Genomic DNA, 17,852 nt, shown 5'->3' on the forward strand with positions numbered 1-17,852 from the left:
ATTTATCAAAGCTTGAGAGCTATCAGATAATGGATTTCATTGTAATAATTCCAAGGGATTTAATCTTATTTTTATCTTGGAGAGATTGTTAATTAGCTGAACTCTTTCAATACTAAATTTCTGACAATATAACAAAATATACTATACTGCCAAAAGTATTCGCTTGCCTCCCTTGACTCACATATGAGCTGAAGTGACCCATAGTCCCATAGAGGTTCAATATGACGTCAGTCCACCCTTTGCAGATAGAACAGCTTCAACTCTTCTGGGATGGCTTTCCAAAAGGACTAGGAGTGTGTTTATAGGAATTTCTGACAAATTCTTCCAGAAGCGCGTTTGTGAGGTCACTGATGTTGGACGTGAAGGCCTGGCTCTCAGTCTCCCCTCTAATTCATCCCAAAGGTGTTCTATCGGGCTCAGGTCAGGACTTTCTGCAGGACAGTCAAGTTCATCCACACCAGACTCTGCCATCCATGTCTTTGTGGACCTTGCTTTTTGCACTTGTGCACAGTCATGTTGGAGGAGGCCAGTTCTAAACTGTTCCCTCAAAGTTGGGAGCTTGGAATTGTCCAAGATGTCTTGGTGTGCTGAAGCATTCAGAGTTTCTCTCACTGGAACTAAGGAGCCACGCCCAGCTCCTGAAAAACAGCACAACACCATAACCCCCCCTCCACCAAACTTCACACTTGGCACAATGCAATCAGACAAGCACCGTTCTCCTGGCAACCACCAAACCCAGACTCATCCATCAGATTTCCAGATGGAGAAGCATGATTTGTTCCACAGGACGCGTCTCCACTGCTCTGGAGTCCTGTGGCGGCGTGCTTCACACCGTTGGTTCCCAAACGGTGTAGCTGCTGTGCCGCCAGGCAAGTCCGGGTGTGCCACGGGATTTTGGGACAAGGATACATTTCTAATAATCTTATGGCAATATAAAACTTCGCCATATTTCACTGTTAGCTCCATTGCGCAGGTGGAAATTATAACACCGTGAGACGTCAAAGGCTGCAGGACAACCTTAAAACAGAAAAACATAGAGGCAAAATGAAGTGTTTTCTTGTGCTTTCTTGAGGTTCCGTTGGCTGTCACAGAGGAAAGTCCTATCCTGTCTTTATGAGCTTTGGGAAGAACTGCTGCAGTTTTCACACGCTGTCCCACATTTGGGCAAGATCACGGATGAGAGGTGGTGCGCCAGGCTGGCTTACCTTGCAGACATATATGGGAATCTCAACTAGTTAAATGCCAAGCTTCAGGGAAAGAATGAAAACATTTTATCATCCACAGACAAGAATTGGGGAATTATGAACAAACTTACTAAAGCGCGAGGCTTTGCTACAGGGCTCCATGGAAATGTTCCCGCTGGCATCAGCTGTGCCACAGGCAGCTAGTATATGCCCAACACCTTCTGACCTTAAAAGAGACGTTTGAGCGCTATTTTCCACATGTGCCTGACATCAAGGACCATGGCTGGATCTGAGACCCATTCAACCAAGTATCCCCTGCAGAAAAGCTCACCATGAAAGAGAGAGAGGAGTGTGCAGAGATCTGCGTGGACCGTACACTGCAACTCAAATTCATTGAGCTCCCAATGGATCAGTTTTGATTGGCTTCTGCATCAGAGTACCCAAGCATCTCTCACTGCGTGACTGAGCAACTTCTTCTTCTCCCCACTACCTACCTGTGTGAGTTAGCTTTCACTGCTCTGATTTACATGAAGAACAGCAGGAGGTCACTGCTCTCTGTTTAAGAGGACTTGCGAGTGGCACCAAGTATTTAAAAAATCTGCGCACTCCGACAGGCATATGTATCCCACTAATGTAATTAGGCAAAATATTTGTATGTGTAAATGTTTGTTATAGCACATGTTTCAATACTGATTGTAAATGCTGATTATTTGTAGGTCAGGACCATGGACAGTGCAGCTTCCTTGCACTGACAGTTCCGGGTGCTGAATTTTTGTGACCTGTCTGTTTTAAATGGGTGTGTTGCTGCTTTGATAAAGCTTAAAGTTAATTTTTGAAATATGTAATCAAGAACTATGTAGTTAAGTTATTGTTTGCACAATAGGTGTTCAGATTTTTACTTGCCCTTTGGTGTGCCTTGGGCACAAAAAGCTTGCGAACCACTGCTTTACACAACTGCATCTGACACTTTGCATTGCACTTGGTGATGTATGGCTTGGATACAGCTACTTGACCATGGAAACCCGTTTCATGAAGCTCTATGCTGTTCTTGAGTTAATCTGAAGGCCACATGAGGTTTGGAGGTGTGTAGTGATTGACTTTGCAGAAAGTTGGCGACCTCTTTGCTATATGTGCTTCAGCATCTGCTCACCCCGCTCCAACAGTTTACGTGGCCAACCAATTTGTGGCTGAGTTGCTGTCGTTCCCAAACACTTTAATTTTCTTATGATACAACTGACAGTTGACTGTGGAATATTTAGGAGCGAGGACATTTCACTACTGGATTTGTTTCAAATGTTGCATCCTATCTAGTTCTAGAATTGCGCCGCTCAAGGTGGCAGCACGTTGAAGTAGCTCTGTAACTTTCATTGAGATTTTTTCTTTTTTTCAAAATTTCCTTCCTGCTTTTCTTGGAAAATTTTTTTTGGACAACTGTTTATTCTTGTATGGGACGCTCTGTGGCAGTTCAAACCATCTCAGCCATCATCATCATGGGCAATGTGAGATCGATGTAAGAACTTCAAGCCCTGATGAGGACTCAGCAAGAGCATCGGGACTGCAGCATTATGTGTTTTACTGAGACATGGGTGCAGGATCACATCCCCGACTCCAACGTCTCTCTGCTGGGCTTCCTGACTATACGAGCAGACAGAGAGTTAAAGAGCAGCAGGAAAAGGAAAAGAGGTAGATTGGCAGTGCTTGTCAACAACAGTTGGTGTCACCCAACACACATTAATGTGCAGCGTCGTGTCTGCAGTCCAGACATTGAACTATTGGCAGTAAGTTTTCATCTATATTATTTTCCAAGAGAGTTCTTCAGTATTGTTTTGGTGTTTTTTTTACATTCCACCCTCAGCTGTCACCAACAATGCATGTGATGCCATCAGTTCCATTGTTATTAAGACGAAGACCCAACACCCCAATTCTTTTGTGGCAATATCCGGTGATTTTAATCATGCCTCACTCTCTGCTACACATCCAATGTTTAGTTAGCTGCTCTACCAGAGAAAACAAGACATTGGGTTTGTTTTACACAAATGTCAAGGATTCATATATTTCCAAATCAAGACCTCCTCTGGGTAAATCAGATCACAACCTTGTTTTTCTCTGGTCAGATTATAAACCCCTTGTCAAGAAACTACCTGTGACAAAAAGGGCTGTGAGAAAGTGGTCACAGGAAGCTGAAGAAGCCCTACAGGGGTGTTTTGAAACTACCGATTGGATTTCTCTTTGCAAGCCACATGGACAGGACATAAATGCCATGACTGAGTGATCATCAGTGACCTGAAGGAACTGTTGAACAAGAAAAAAGAGCCTTTAGGGAGCGAGACAGAGAGTTATTGAGGAGTATACAGAAGCAGTTCACAGTCAAGATCAGCAACAACAAGGAGGTGTACAGGAAGAAGCTGGAGAGTAAACTGCAGAGGAACAATATCAGAGATGTGTGGTCATGGATGAAGAAGATCACAGGCTTCAAGCAGAAAGATGATCGGACAGATGGAAGTCTGGACAGAGCCAATGAGCTGAACAAATTCTTCATTAGGTTAGGTCCAGGAACAATCTCACCATGCTCCCCTCCTGCCCCCAGCCAAACAGACATCCCACCCTCTTTTTGACCCACAGCTTTCCTGTCACACCTGAGATGTTTCATCCAACTATCTCAGTCATAAACTCTTCTGCTTCCACTAGTTTGTGTTCAACCAAATCAGGAGGTGCTGCTTCTCCCTCCCCCTCCCACTTTTCTGTTTCTAGAAGTCAGGTGAAGAGGCAGCTGAAGAGACTGAACCAGAACAAGTCATCAACAACTACTACAGACCTGTTTCCCTGACATCCCTGACTCCTGTTGGCCTACCCGTGTAAGCATACCACCACTAATTGTATATGAATGTGTAACTATATACTTCACTATATTCTATGTATTAGTTCTGTACTTTGTAAAAACCAGAACAGTGCTTTATTTATAATTCTGATTTCCTCCCTTTCCCTCTGTTCATAATATTCTTTTTAGACTTCATTCTTTCTGGCTTCTCTTCTTCGTCCCCTACTTCTTAGAGGTTGGCAAAAAAAAAAAAAAAAAAAAAAAAAAAAACCTGGAGGTGTGCATTACCACCAGTAATGGAATATGGTTCTTGATGGTTTCGTATCTCAACTGTGCGTATGTATGGAGGGAAATTTGTCTTTTTATTATTCAATCAAACAAAAAGAAATTTCAATCAAAATGTGTACTCAAAACGAAAAGAGTATTTCATCAGAATAAATAGGAAGAGTTAAAGCAATATTTTATCAAAACAGATTATGTGATCAAGACAAATTTCCCTCTATATATGTATATAAAATGCTCATAATCTAATTCTGTTATTCCTTTTTTTATATAAATTTCTATGTTTGCTCTTAAGTTAAGCTTTTATTTAATCTTTCATATTGCAGTCTAAATCCTCTTTCATGTGTATATTTCAGACATACCAATATAACAAGTTCTACTCTTTAATCCTCCCCACAGTGTTTACAATGTCCTCCCCAGGATATCCTGGGGAGGACGCCCCCTCAGGGGACATACATATTTCCCAAATATATTTCTGAAAAGTAGTTTGATTTAGTTGAACAATTTTTTGAAGGTTTTTCCTTTATAGTATTAGTCTCTCTACCTGCAGCAAGTCATTTACAGAACAGGAGAGAAGCAGCACATATAACCCGCATTAAAGCTGATATCTGTCAAACACGGCTTAATTTGGAACGTTCATAAAGGTTGCCAGAGACTTAGTAGAAATGATTTTTTTTTTAAATTGATTTTTATAAATCAAGTCTTAATTTTTTAAGAAATGATCAACAAAATAACGTTAAGGCAGCAATTTTACAAGTAGCATGAAGGAACAAATAAATTGGAAAATGGGTTAGTACCAGAAAAAACAACCCTTTAGCACTGATGTTTTTCTTGAGAAAAATTCAGCTTTACTGTCATAATTTTCGACTGTTGCATCAATGTGTCAAAGATACGCAAACCTAAGTTTAGAAAAATATCATGTAGAATGAAAAGAGAGAAATGTAAAAGTGATGACTTTAGCTACCAATGTATGCAGTGAAAAAGTGATGAAATATACATGTAGTCACACTAATAATTTAAACATGGGAATAAAAAGATTATTCTCTTCTTTATCTGTCACCAGTTCTCTTATTTTCCATGTATCCACAAACACTGTGGGTCTAGAAGCCTGGGGGTTAACAGATGGAATGGGGTGGGGGGGTTCGGGTGGGCAGGCGTCGAGAATCCTGCCCCCGAGAATATTGCGACCCCTGTAGGACTCACCACCCCCACGTTAAAGAGCTCTGATGTAGAAAGCAAAATAATACACTGTAATTTTGTCATCAACAACTTTTGTCATCAACAACATCAAAAAAGAGGTACAATCTGTGAAACAAATGTAAGTTGTATTGGTTGACATGGCATCACAGAGTCTGTTACATGATTCAACCGAAGTAATGAGGTGAATAAAAGGCGGTCGAAGTCCAGATGATGATTTGTTTCATTTTATTGAGAAGCAGAAGTAAAAAAAATATGAGTCATTAAGTAGCTATTTACTGGAGGTCAGTTATTTGTGATTTATGTACACAGCTGCTCTGCATCTGTTTCCAGGTGTTAGCTGTTGGTACAATGGTAAATGGCTTGTACTAGCACAGCACTTTATCAATTCCGACGACCCCAAAGCGCTTTGCACTGCAGTCGGTGATTCAGCCATTCACACCCTAATGGTGGTGAGCTACATTGTAGCCACAGACTGACAGAGGCGAGGCTGCCATACTGTACACCGTTACCACCAGGCCCTCTGACCACCGGCAGCAAGAAATTTAGGGGGAGTGTCTTGCCCAAGGACACAACGGCTGAGACAGTCAGAGCAGGGGATTGTACTGGCAACCCGCCAATTGCGGGACGAACTCCCTGTCGCCCAGACCACTGTACCAGCAGCACAATATTAATGCATCACTTTGCCCAAATGACCGATGGATTCCTTTTTTGCGTTTCTTTTATTTTTATATTGCTTAAAAACATGAAATGTTTTTAATAATTTATGGTAGGCAAACCTATGATTTTCCAAGAATTCCACCTCTGCACTAGTAGGACAACCTAGGCATTGACTCTGCACACGTGTTTAGTCAGTTTACGTCTTGATGTGAAGGCCTCACCACATGACTGGCAGGAATGTGGCTTTTCACGCGTGTGAGTTATCTTGTGCATGGTCAGGGTGTATTTTTTGGCAAAACTTTTTCCACATTCAGGACATGAAAAAGGCTTTTCCCCCGTGTGTGTTCGTATGTGATTGATCAGTACAGTGTTGTCAGAGAAGGATTTCCCACACACATCACAAGAATATGGCTTCTCACCTGTGTGAGTTCTCACGTGAATAATCAAGTTACGCTTGCGAGTAAAACTTTTTCCACAAGTCAAACACAGATGAGGCTTCTCACCTGAGTGGACTCTCAGGTGTTCATTTAAACTACCTCTTACCCTGAAACTTTTTCCACAGGTCACGCATGAGAAGGGCTTCTCACCTGTGTGGATTCTCATGTGCCGGGCCAAATCATAGCTAAGCTTGAAAGATGAACCACAAACTTTGCAAGCATACGGCTTCTCTCCTGTGTGAGCTCTAACGTGAATTTTAAATGTGGTCTTTCGGATAAAACGTTCTCCACAAATCTGACATGAAAAAGGCCTTTCGCCTGTGTGCGTTCTCACATGGATAGTCAAGTCGTATTGTCTATAGAAACGTTTTCCACATGTCAGACACGAAAAGGGCTTCTCACCTGTGTGGGTTCTAGTGTGACTATCCCACTGACTGCTGGTTCTGAAGGATTTATCACAAAATTCACAAGGGTAGGGTTTCTCACCCGTATGAATCCTTACATGTTTAGTCAAATTATACAGTTTAATAAAACCTTTTCCACAAGTCGAACATTTGAAAGGCTTCCCCCCTGTGTGAGTTCTCAGGTGAGCAGTTAAGTACCTAAGCTGAGTGAAACTTTTTCCACACACCTCACAGGTGGGCAAACATTTTTTATGGCGCTTTGATTTTGGATTTTGCAGACTGTCCCTGTGGGTCCTGGTGTCCTGATGTCTCTTCTCTGGCTGCAGACCCGACCCAGAGTCTTCCTGGTGGCCTCCCTGTTGGTTCTCCGCTTCAGGACAGTTTGGAGAGGGGAGCTGGTTCTTGTTTAGTTCTGGTCCTCTGTCGTCTTTTCGGGTCACCATAAAGCTGTCAGTCTCCTGCTTTAGTAGAAGCTGATCTTCCTGATTACTGTAGAGATCCTGTTCCTGTTTAATCTGTACAGGTTCTGGTTCTGGTTCCTCTTTAATCTGTACAGGTTCCTCCTGTTCCCGTTTAATCTGTTCAGGTTCTGGTTCCTCCTGTTCAGGTTCTGGTTCTTCCTTTTCCTCTTTAATCTGTTTAGGTTCTGGTTCTTCCTGTTCCTCTTTAATCTGTTTAGGTTCTGGTTCTTCCTGTTCCTCTTTAATCTGTACAGGTTCTGGTTCCTCCTGTTCCTGTTTAATCTGTTCAGGTTCTGGTTCCTCCTGTTCCTGTTTAATCTGTTCAGGTTCTGGTTCCTCCTGTTCCTCTTTAATCTGTTTAGGTTCTGGTTCCTCCTGTTCCTCTTTAAGCTGTTCTGGTTCCTCCTGTTCCTGTTTAATCTGTTCAGGTTCTGGTTCTTCCTGTTCCTCTTTAATCCGTACAGTTTCTGGTTCCTTTTTAGCCTGCATGGTTTCTTTAGTTGCAGTCATCTGCTGCAGTTCTGGTTCAGTGTCCAGTAGGTTCTCATAGACAGGAATCACCATGAAGCTGCTGGTCTCCTGCTTCACTAAAAGACGTTTTCCAGCCTGAAAGATGGACAGTTCAACACGTTCCTCTTTAAATGGGTCTGTTGTTTCTTTGATCTCTGCCAACTGCTGGGGTTCTGGTTCCATCTCAATAGGATTTGATTCTTTGTGGCCGATAGATGTTGATCATTAGGAACGTCTTAATGTGATGGAATAGCCTAAGGGAGAGGAGAACAGGAGAACATCAAGTTTGATGTGAAGTTTGAAGAAAAAGCAAAACATACAGTGGCTCGCAAAAGTATTCATACTGCCTGAACTTTTCCACATTTAGTCACATTTTTATCACCACCATAAACATAAATATATTTTATTGGAATGTTCTGTTCTGTCTCCCTTCCTTTCTGTTCTGTCTCTCTTCGAGGTCGGTCGTGTCTTTTCTCTCCTCTGCAGCTTTCACCACCCCACCCATCCCCCTCTCCTGCTTTGCTATGTCTTGTCTTGTCTTTCTGAGCACTTTCTTCATATCAACCGAACTCTGAAAAACATGGATCTGGTAAGCTGGACTCTCAATGCTATTGATACATTTTTTTTCGACAGGTAGGCAACGAAAGGGGGACCCGTCCGGTCCTGATTTGACTCGTTTTGTGGGATACACCCTAAATTCTTGGATGGAATTTAGGGACGGTGTGTCTTTCGACTTTATCATTCCTGGACGTTTGAAACGTTTACATTTGGATTCAGGATACTTGGATTTCTACTTATTGTTTTTTGTGGATTTTTGAAGTATCAGCAAATACAGCAGATGTCGGTAGCCATTTGGCCTTGATCAGGCTGCCGGCTGCAAATGACGCGCTTACTATGGCTGTGAACGGACAAACCTGGAAGGTGAAGGAGCAGAGCCGAAAAGCTGGATGTGCTGGAACGTAGACTGGCTTTGGTGGTTGAACTCAAAGGGAGATGGGATAAAATCTGGAAGTGAGGCGCGGAAAAGCCCAATAATTCGGAAAATTGGATTTACCATTTGGAGCCAGCACAATGACTTAAAGCTGACAGGAAAGGCAGTGCAGCTTGCCATCATAACAAATAACATATTTGGTCTATGCCCTCCCTATCTCAACTCCTGGATTGTTATGGCGGAGAATGCTCAGAACTCTCCCCTGCTCCCTCCTCCCTCCCTGACACCTGTGGATGCTTTTTCTGAACTGTTGGCCGGCTGATAACATCAAGGACAATGGCCTCTGGAGAGTGTTCACGGAGATATAAACACTTTCACCCAAACAGTCACACATAACTGATGCTCATATAAACTGATGAACTTACACGCGACTAGTCTCAAATGTTTACCTTCTGCTATATGTGTCTTGTGTTATTTGTGCTTTTCGTGCTATGAGGGTTTTTTTTGTCGGTTGTTTGACTCTTTATTTGTGAGAGCATAAATTGTCAAGCATCTGTCTTTTTTTCTCCCTCCCTTTCCCCCATGTTGTTGTAATCTTCCTTCAACAGATCAAGGGCAGCGCCTTGTGGACACAGTATTGTCCTTGGCAGCACGGCCTCAGTGAACTCCTCCCCTGAAATGTTTGTGATGTTTATGTAATGGTGATGGTACTGAAACAGCAATTTCCCTCTTGGATTATTAAAGTATATCTGATTCTGATTCTGACCAAGACAAAGTGGTTTACCATTGTGAAGTGGTCTACATGATTTAAAACATTTTTTAAATAAAAAAACTGAAATGTGCAGTGTGCAAAAGTATTCACCCCCAACTTCTCTGATTGCAAGCAATTGCCTTCAGAAGTTGCCTGATGGTTGTTAATGACTGAATTCCAATAAATATATTTATGGTTGTGGTTTTAATGCGACAATATGTGGAAAAATTCAAGGGGCATGCATACTTTTGCAAGCCACTGTACAGAATATTTTTCACAGAAAAGATACGGGGTAGGGAGAGGGGTTGCCTAGTGGTTAGAGTAGTGTGCTTGTGCTCTGAGAAGTCTGCAAGTACGCGGTACGAACCACGCAGACTCCGGGCCCCGGGCGTGGAATGTACTGTTTAATGACGAATAAAGATTTCCTTCTTTATTTCAAAATTCCTTTAGGACCCATTAAACAGGAATAATATTAGCTCCAATTGAAAGTATCGGGCCGTCAGTGTAGTGCAGATATTGACAGGAGTTATTTGAATGGCTCCCCGTCTTGTATTCATACCGTCTGTTACTTAAAGTTTCTCTACTTGCCTGAGAAAGTGCTGGCTGCTGCCTTGTGTTGAAAGACAGCAATAGATTCATGATGTTATTAAGTTACAAAAATAAGGTGATAAATAAACTCATAGTTAAAAACTAGTTTAAGTAAATTAAATGTTTAGGTTTTGAGATCTAATGAAAGTGAGACATCTCGCCTTTGTCAGGTTTGTATGTACTTCCCATGGGCTGATGAGCGCCCCCACCACACACCTGTCTTTCATCTTCAGATGTTAATTCATGCTTTTATTATGACTTGTTTAAATTACAGCAATGGTCTTCCGGATTGATTTTAAATGGTCTTGCCCCTCAGAATCTGTCCAACCTGATTCAAAGGTAAGCTCCCTAATGCTCACTCAGGACTGCCGATCAGCTACTGCTGGTTGTGCCGAAGCCAAACAGGAAGTTGAGAGGTGAGCGAATGTTTTCAGTCGTTGTCCCCTGTCGTCGCACCTAAAATCCTTCGGTTTTCTCAAAAATTTATGGTGCGCCTTATCTATGATCACCGTTGTGCTTTCTGACTGATTTTATGTGGTACAATGGGCTCAAAAATTTGTTAAAATGTGTAAGTACGACAAAGCCGCTCCGCCACTGATCTCTATTATACACTGGAGTGCTAATAGCCCGCTGTTAGAACGAGTCGCTTTGAAGCCACCAGCCGCCATATTGGTACTCCCTATTTCCCCCCCAGTAACTAGGGAATATGTGCATCGAATAACGAAGGTTTTCTCATGTTCAGGGGGGGCTTAAAACCTTTAAAATGTAAAATGCCATATACTTTTATGTTTTCAGTGGATGTACGAACACTATCAAGTACTGAGAAAGTCATGTGCTGAAATATTTTGCATGAGATATATATATATATATATATATATATATATATATATATATATATATATATATATATATATATATATATGAATAACATGTAAAATATTTCAGCACCTAATTTCCTAGTAGTTGATAGTGTTAGTACATCCACTGACTGTAGAATTACCTATGAAACTTTTTCACACAGCCAGAAAACTGCTTGTTGTTGCAACCAAATCCTGTGGGATTCTGTGAGAGTAGGGAGGAGCAAGATGGCGGCCAGTGACTTCAGTTTTTCGGCAAAATCAGCACTCCAGTGCGCTCCGCTAAATGGAAATTAGAAGCATTACGGTCCCCTGTGTCACTACCTGATAGGACCCCTGAGCTGTCTACCAGACTGCCTGACTGTAATGTCTAAACTAGAAGTGCATTCATTCATCCAGTGCAGTTTATGGTCTGAAAACTACTGTAGTTTTATTGTAATTCTGCTTGCTAGAGCTGACAAGGGTATTTCTGCATTTTAGTAGGTGTACAGCACTCTGGTCAACAGTGTTGTTTTAAAGTGCTTTATCAATAAAGTTGTATTGTATTGTATCTTTGACATATTTGCTCATATATACACTAAACGTGTCCTACACGCTTCTACCTTGAGAAAATCTTGTCTTTTCTAAAAACTGGAAAAAGAAGCACAACTAAAAGAAGCTCTGGAGAAACAAGAAAACTAAGCCTTGGTTGAAGACCTCTTTCTTTTTGTTTGCTGGCTCTTGAACTTCACAGTTACGTGTTGTGAGGACGCCACTTATTGCATCACAACATGTGGAACGCCTTCTGATATCAATTCTTTAGAGAAGCTCCAGCAGCAGAGTTTCTGTTGTGCTTCTAGAGCTGAATGTCATATGAGAAACCTTCTTGCAGCAATCTGTTGGCTGTTCCAGTTTTAATTCTTCTAGTTTTATCAAAGCACAAAAAGGCTTAGATTTTTCTAAATTTCAACAAATGGCTTCTATTTGGACACAAGTTACAATTCTAATATTTATAATGACACAGTATGGTGACCCTGGACATGTTTAAGACTTCTTAAGGCCAAAGATTTACAATAAAAGTTTTTTGAATTGCTTGTGAAACGTTGCAAATCTAAAACTGAATACTGACCAAACTCAGAAATTGACCTTAAGAGCCTCTCTGGCCATCAGGGTTCTCTCCAAACCCACATCCATGGATCACAAAACAGATGAATTGAACCTTCTTCCTATGGGGAATTGCTTTCGTCTGCTGCTGGAGCTGAAGCCAGGTCTCCGGTAAGAACAAACCTAGGAGCACAATGATTGTGTTCTTTAAGACGTTAAAAATTGGTTTGGTAACCTTTTTGCTTTTTTGGAAAAAAAACCTCGTTGACAACCACAGGTCAGTGTTTTATTTGAAATACGCTGCCATTTGTTGTTTCTTAACTGAAAATATGGTAAACGTACTGTGAGAGTTTCTCTTAAAATATCTGCAACTGCAACCTGAGAAACTGAGTATTCAGTGACACTTTTAGGCTACAGAACAAAAGTCTGTCCTCTGTATTTGAAATAGTCATTGAGAATACACATTTTATTTCTGCGTTAAAGATGTGGAAAATTTAGTGTTTGGTATCTTTCGTGCCATTTTGGATTTCAGGACCTTTTCATTGTTTTTCTTTGCCAAATTTCTTACAGAAAACCTCTTACTTGAAGTACTGTTTATAACATCCAATTTATTATGATATTTTAAAAGAATTGAGAAATGTTTTTGTTTGTTGTTCAAACTGTTTTGCAATATATGAAAATTCTTTTGTACTTTTGTCGTGTTCATTTGCACTATTTTAAAGCAAAAGTGCTGGGTTTGACTATGACAATTGTTTTCTGCTAAATTAAATTATTTTTATAATAATTTTCAATCTTACATTTAAACTACAATATTTGCTGTTACTGTGAAAGGATTCAATTTATACCATTTATACCATGATATGAATTTTAAGTCATACCGTCCACACCTTACACATATGCTACTGTAAAAGAGGCTAATGGTCAGAGACTTTATAGGCCACATAATAACTGATAATGCATCCCTACATACTGTTAATTATGACTGATAACTACCAAAATTTTCGATTCAATTATTTATTTTGTTAGTATTTTATGGTATGGTATGATACACATAAAATGTGATTTGATTTTGCAAGGAAGATTTTTCATAACTTCCACTGTCAAAATACTGATGTTACATAGAAACTGTGAATATGGACAAAACTTATTTAGATTTCAATTATATTTGAAGTTTTTGCAAAAAATATATGTCAAATTGCACCAATTTGAAAGTTGAACCGATACATTCAACTGTATCATTGTTTCAATGTTTGATAACTTGAAATGCAACTAAAACAAATTTAGATTTTCAATTTAATTGATGGTTACAATGTTGCATTAATTCGAAGTCAAATATAATAACTTTCAGTTCGTTTTCAGTGTCAATCTTCTCCCAGATGAAATGTAAATGCTGTTTCAGCTGTGTTTCGATGCCTTTCCAGTCCCTTGCGTTATTTTATGTTAATATAACAATACATTTTTTAAAAGAAAAATCACATTCTACTGCTTACACAACTAAACACCAAATTAAAAAAAATCTATAAAATAGGACTTTGAAAACACTTGGTTTTACGTTCACTGTAAGGATCACAAGCGTTTTTATTTCCCTCTCCAATATGGCGGAGGGGCTGACGTCCCGTTACTGCTCAGACAGCAGTTAGCCAGTCTCAGTTCGTACATGGTGGTTCTCTTACCGGCCAAACTCGCCCCTGTTCCTCGGAAAAAAGCTGGAAACAACCCAGTATCCAATAGCATCAGTGGGAAGACCATTTGCTTTTAACAGGAACCTGGTCGCTTCTTGTCCTCGGAGTTAGCTTCCCAGTTAGCTCGGAGGCTAACTGGCCTCTCTCAGGCTCTTTTAGGTGCTAAGAAAGAGGAATCTGCATTAAAGGCAGGCTACAGATAACATCTGCACTTAGGAGAGATGATGTTTAGTTTCCCTCATGATGAACAGAAGAGCACCAACCTTTCAATCCTTGAACGCATCTGCTTAATCATCCCGCTGGTAAAAGCAACCCGACTGAAAATTAGCTTTACTGCCAACTACTGGTTCACCAATAGAATGACAAAACAAAAAAACAACAAAAAAAGATCACTTCTGTAGTGTTATAAAGCCTGTATTATACATTTTACCTTTTGTTTAGCTGTTTACCCGGGGGGACAAAGCTTTGCAAAATTAATTCACACCCCAAGAATAAAAGTAATAAACAAATACCAAATATTACACAATTATTGATAATATGGTATATCCAGGTAAAAAAAAGATTAAATATTCAAGATAAACAGTGGAAAAACTCCTGCTTTTTTAAAAAACAAACAAAAAAAAAACAATAAAAGGATAAACCCTTCTGTAGTGTTATAGACTCTATTATACACATTACCTTCTGTTTAGCTGTGATTACCTGGAGAGTGAATCAGCTGAGCTACTGCTGCAAACAGCTTCATGTCTCCTACAGATGATAGACTTGGCCCAATGACCACGCTTACATTTTGAAAAGAGATATCAACCCGAACGAGTGCCTCCATGATCTGTATGCCGGTTGAAGTCCCTGGACTCTGCCACATGATCAGTGTTGGGCACAGAAAGTTAAGATAAGAAACACCTCTATAGTCTCACAATGGGGAAATACGGCCATGACAGTCACAAAGACACAGACATGTAAAGGTAATTTACACCCCAAGAATAAAAGTAATAAGCAAATACCAAATATTGCACAATTATTGATGATACGGTATATTCAGGTAAAAAGCAAGATGAAATATTCAAGTTAAACAGTGGAAAAAATCCAGCTTACTTTTAGAACTTGAGATAGTACGCAATATGCAATATAGTACAGCAATAAGGCGCGTACAAGTTACCTTAGCCAATGGTGCCACCAGGTGGTGGTCAGGGGTGGTCGCTAGATAGAGCGATAAATTATTCTATAATCGGAGAATGCTGCTGTTCCCAGACTACAGCGTGTTGAAAAGAAAAAAGGAAGCTCTATTTTATGATGATCATAGTAGGGCTGGACCATAATTCAATAACAATATATATCGATCAATCCACATATATTGATAGGAAAAAAAAGAGTCAATAAAAAGTTCAATAGAATAACAGTTTTCCTTCCTTATGCGTTCTATCATGTAGGTTAATATTACAGTAATTACATCCTCCCGGCCAATCACAACGCAGACCCAGGAACCTCCATCACCAAGCTCCGCCCCCTTCAAAGAGTTCAGAGAGCACGCGTTCTTATCTTTTATAAAAACTTAGTGTTTTTATAAAAGATAAGAACACAAAGTGTTCTGTATCTAACAATAGATCTCCAACAGCCTAAAATGGCCAGGGCTGCACTTAAAATATGTGAATTTGTTGATAATTATTGATATCGATCAGTATGTTTTCTATTTTATCTATATGCTTTTTTTCTATATCTTCCAGCCCTGATCAAAAGTGGGTCCTTGCCAATGACACGTATGCACCGGCTGAGCTGTGACTCTTTCATCCTATGACCTGAAAACCGGCTCAGAGCCAATCTGCTTAGCTGAGCATATTTCCTGGATGAAGCAACTAAAGAGCCTGGTAGTTCCTTCACGCTTTCACTCTTCTCCCACATAGAAAGTGTTCCTGGATCAATGTAAGATTCTGTGCTTTTTGTGTCTCTGCTCTGTCTTCTCAAACACCGAGCCTGGTTCTGCTGCAGTTTTCCTCTCCACTGTCGCTACACGCATGCTCGGTTTGAGGGATTGCTGCAAAGTCAATGACACAATGCCAGCAACTGTCCACCATGGCTCTACGCTCATCCGGGAGGAGTGAATTCTGCAAGTCAGTGATTCGATGCAGTCTGCTGGGTTTTAACCAATCTGTCTGGATGAGGCGACAGAACTGACTTTGTAAAGTGTCTCTTGAGATGATGTGTTGTGAACTGTGAATAAGCTGCTATGTAAACAAGATGAACTGAATTTGATAAACGCTGTGCAGTGTCACCAGTATTACCATGAACCTTAGTTGTTTCTTTCACTTGAGCTCTGCGTTGGAAGGATTCGCCTTTAGGGAACTAATCAGCCAATCAGAGGTGGATTTAGATCAACATGTGGACACAGATGAGAAAAATGGCTTCTATTCTTTTAACAGCATTTGTACATAAGTATTATGTCACTGTAGATAAAAACACAATCCCATCCGGCACGTCTTTTTATTTAATACAAAGATAAGCTTACACGGTTTAACACAATCAGTATTTATAGTCAATAACGGACAGTTTTCAGTACATTCTGGACATCTGAGTAAAGGAAAAGTGCTTTAGACTGCTAAGTATTAGTTTTACTAAAACACTGAAAATAGTTCCTGACATTTTTTTTTCAGTGTTACAGAAATATTTTACCGCTGTTTAAAATCTCAACCAGGTTTGATCATTATCTAAGTAAACCCATTACTATAAGTCAATGTAAAAGACGTTAATAAGGCCTCGTTCCCGCTGCAGGCAAATGTGGCACAAATTGGATTTTTTGCAGGTCAGGTGAGCATGTTGGATGTTTTAGAACCAGTGGGGACGCTCAGATCTGACCCAAATCTGATCTTTACATGTCACATTTGATCTAATTCGTATCTGATCTTTTGGAATGTGACTTTAGTGGAAACCAGAAATGCAGATTTAATGTCTTTGACGTCTCTTTTTGCGTCAGCAGCAATGATAGCAGTTAGCATTAGCGCCTGCCATGGCACTGCTCAGATTCTAGACCTCATGAAAACATTTACTCCAGACGCTCATATAGGAACTGTTTGGGTGAAGGATGTTTCGCATGGCTATGCAACATTTACAATCCTGCACACGGATGTTTTCACTCATCAAAATCCCATGGTATTGTTTTTTTTTCCTTCTTTCAAGTTTATTTGATAGAGCAAGAAGCATTGTTACAATAACTGAAGCCATGTGCGTAGGTCATGTAGCTAAGTGCTAATTCGCAGACCTGGTCCCTAGTACATGAAAAAACGTTTATCAATCATAAAAAATAAAATCACAAACCAATAACAATAAAACACTAGATTAACGCTCACAGGCTGGATTTGCACCATTGTTTGATTTTACTGTTAAATGTGTTCAGATCTGGAGGAGATTTCAGTTGAGCAGGTGTAATATTCCAGATCTGTGGCCCTTTCACAGCAAACACGCTCCGTTCTGCTTCAGGCTGCAGTTCATTTCCTGCTCCCGTTGTGACTGAGCCAGGATTGTGACATTTCTCAAACATACATCTAACAATGTCAGCGACAAGAAAATTCATTTAATTATAAACCAATTCACAAAAGAGTAACTTAAAACATTTTCATAACTTAATATGCCTAACTTGGATTTTACAACGGTGCCATCTGATTGGCTTTTGGTCAAGCACCTTTTAATTCCTGTTTGTAAAGAGAATTTAAGCCTTTTTAACTGGAGCAGCGTAATCTACCCATATTGCAAAGTGATACACAGGACTGCTGATATGAGTTATGAATGAACCCAACAGACCTCTATGCAGCCAAACCTTTTGTAAAACCCCAGAGTCGTACTTTTTTATTTGCCCCTCAGCACCCGCTGACACAATAAATGGCTTCTGTTGTACACTTTAACCTATAAAAGCTTTTTCTTCCATGTTTGCTGGACCAAAGCCGGTTGCATGGATTCATTAATATTGTTCTTTAGCGCACGCGGGTCAGTTTGGAGCACTGGAGTCCGATAGAGGCCGC

General features: G+C 40.3%; 1 protein-coding gene and 1 long non-coding RNA gene across 4 annotated transcripts; both read right to left on the bottom strand.

Moving 5' to 3' along the window:
* Positions 1–6,029: 6,029 nt before the first annotated feature.
* On the bottom strand, positions 6,030–7,769 carry LOC105924883 (gastrula zinc finger protein XlCGF17.1). The gene is made up of 2 exons (XM_036131972.1): positions 7,552–7,769; positions 6,030–7,488 (listed from the first exon to the last, which is right to left on the bottom strand). The coding sequence occupies exon 2, from the start codon at positions 7,423–7,425 to the stop codon at positions 6,304–6,306; it is 1,122 nt and encodes a 373-aa protein (XP_035987865.1). The 5' UTR covers positions 7,426–7,488; positions 7,552–7,769; the 3' UTR covers positions 6,030–6,303.
* A 64-nt stretch (positions 7,770–7,833) lies between these two features.
* Positions 7,834–14,186, bottom strand: LOC110367694. 3 transcript variants are annotated; one of them, XR_004929483.1, is made up of 4 exons: positions 14,109–14,186; positions 13,837–14,007; positions 12,206–12,346; positions 7,834–8,207 (listed from the first exon to the last, which is right to left on the bottom strand). It is a non-coding gene; the product is annotated as an uncharacterized LOC110367694 (long non-coding RNA). The 3 variants fall into 3 exon arrangements; XR_004929482.1 differs by having other exon boundaries at positions 12,189–12,346; XR_004929484.1 differs by lacking the exon at positions 12,206–12,346.
* Between the last annotated feature and the right edge of the window lie 3,666 nt (positions 14,187–17,852).

This window comes from Fundulus heteroclitus, unplaced genomic scaffold (assembly GCF_011125445.2).
Source record: "Fundulus heteroclitus isolate FHET01 unplaced genomic scaffold, MU-UCD_Fhet_4.1 scaffold_46, whole genome shotgun sequence".
NCBI classification, from domain to species: domain Eukaryota; kingdom Metazoa; phylum Chordata; class Actinopteri; order Cyprinodontiformes; family Fundulidae; genus Fundulus; species Fundulus heteroclitus.

Bases quoted from the DNA above. Each gene is read 5' to 3' on its own strand.
- LOC105924883 (XM_036131972.1), bottom strand. From the start codon at position 7,425: ATGGTGACCCGAAAAGACGACAGAGGACCAGAACTAAACAAGAACCAG.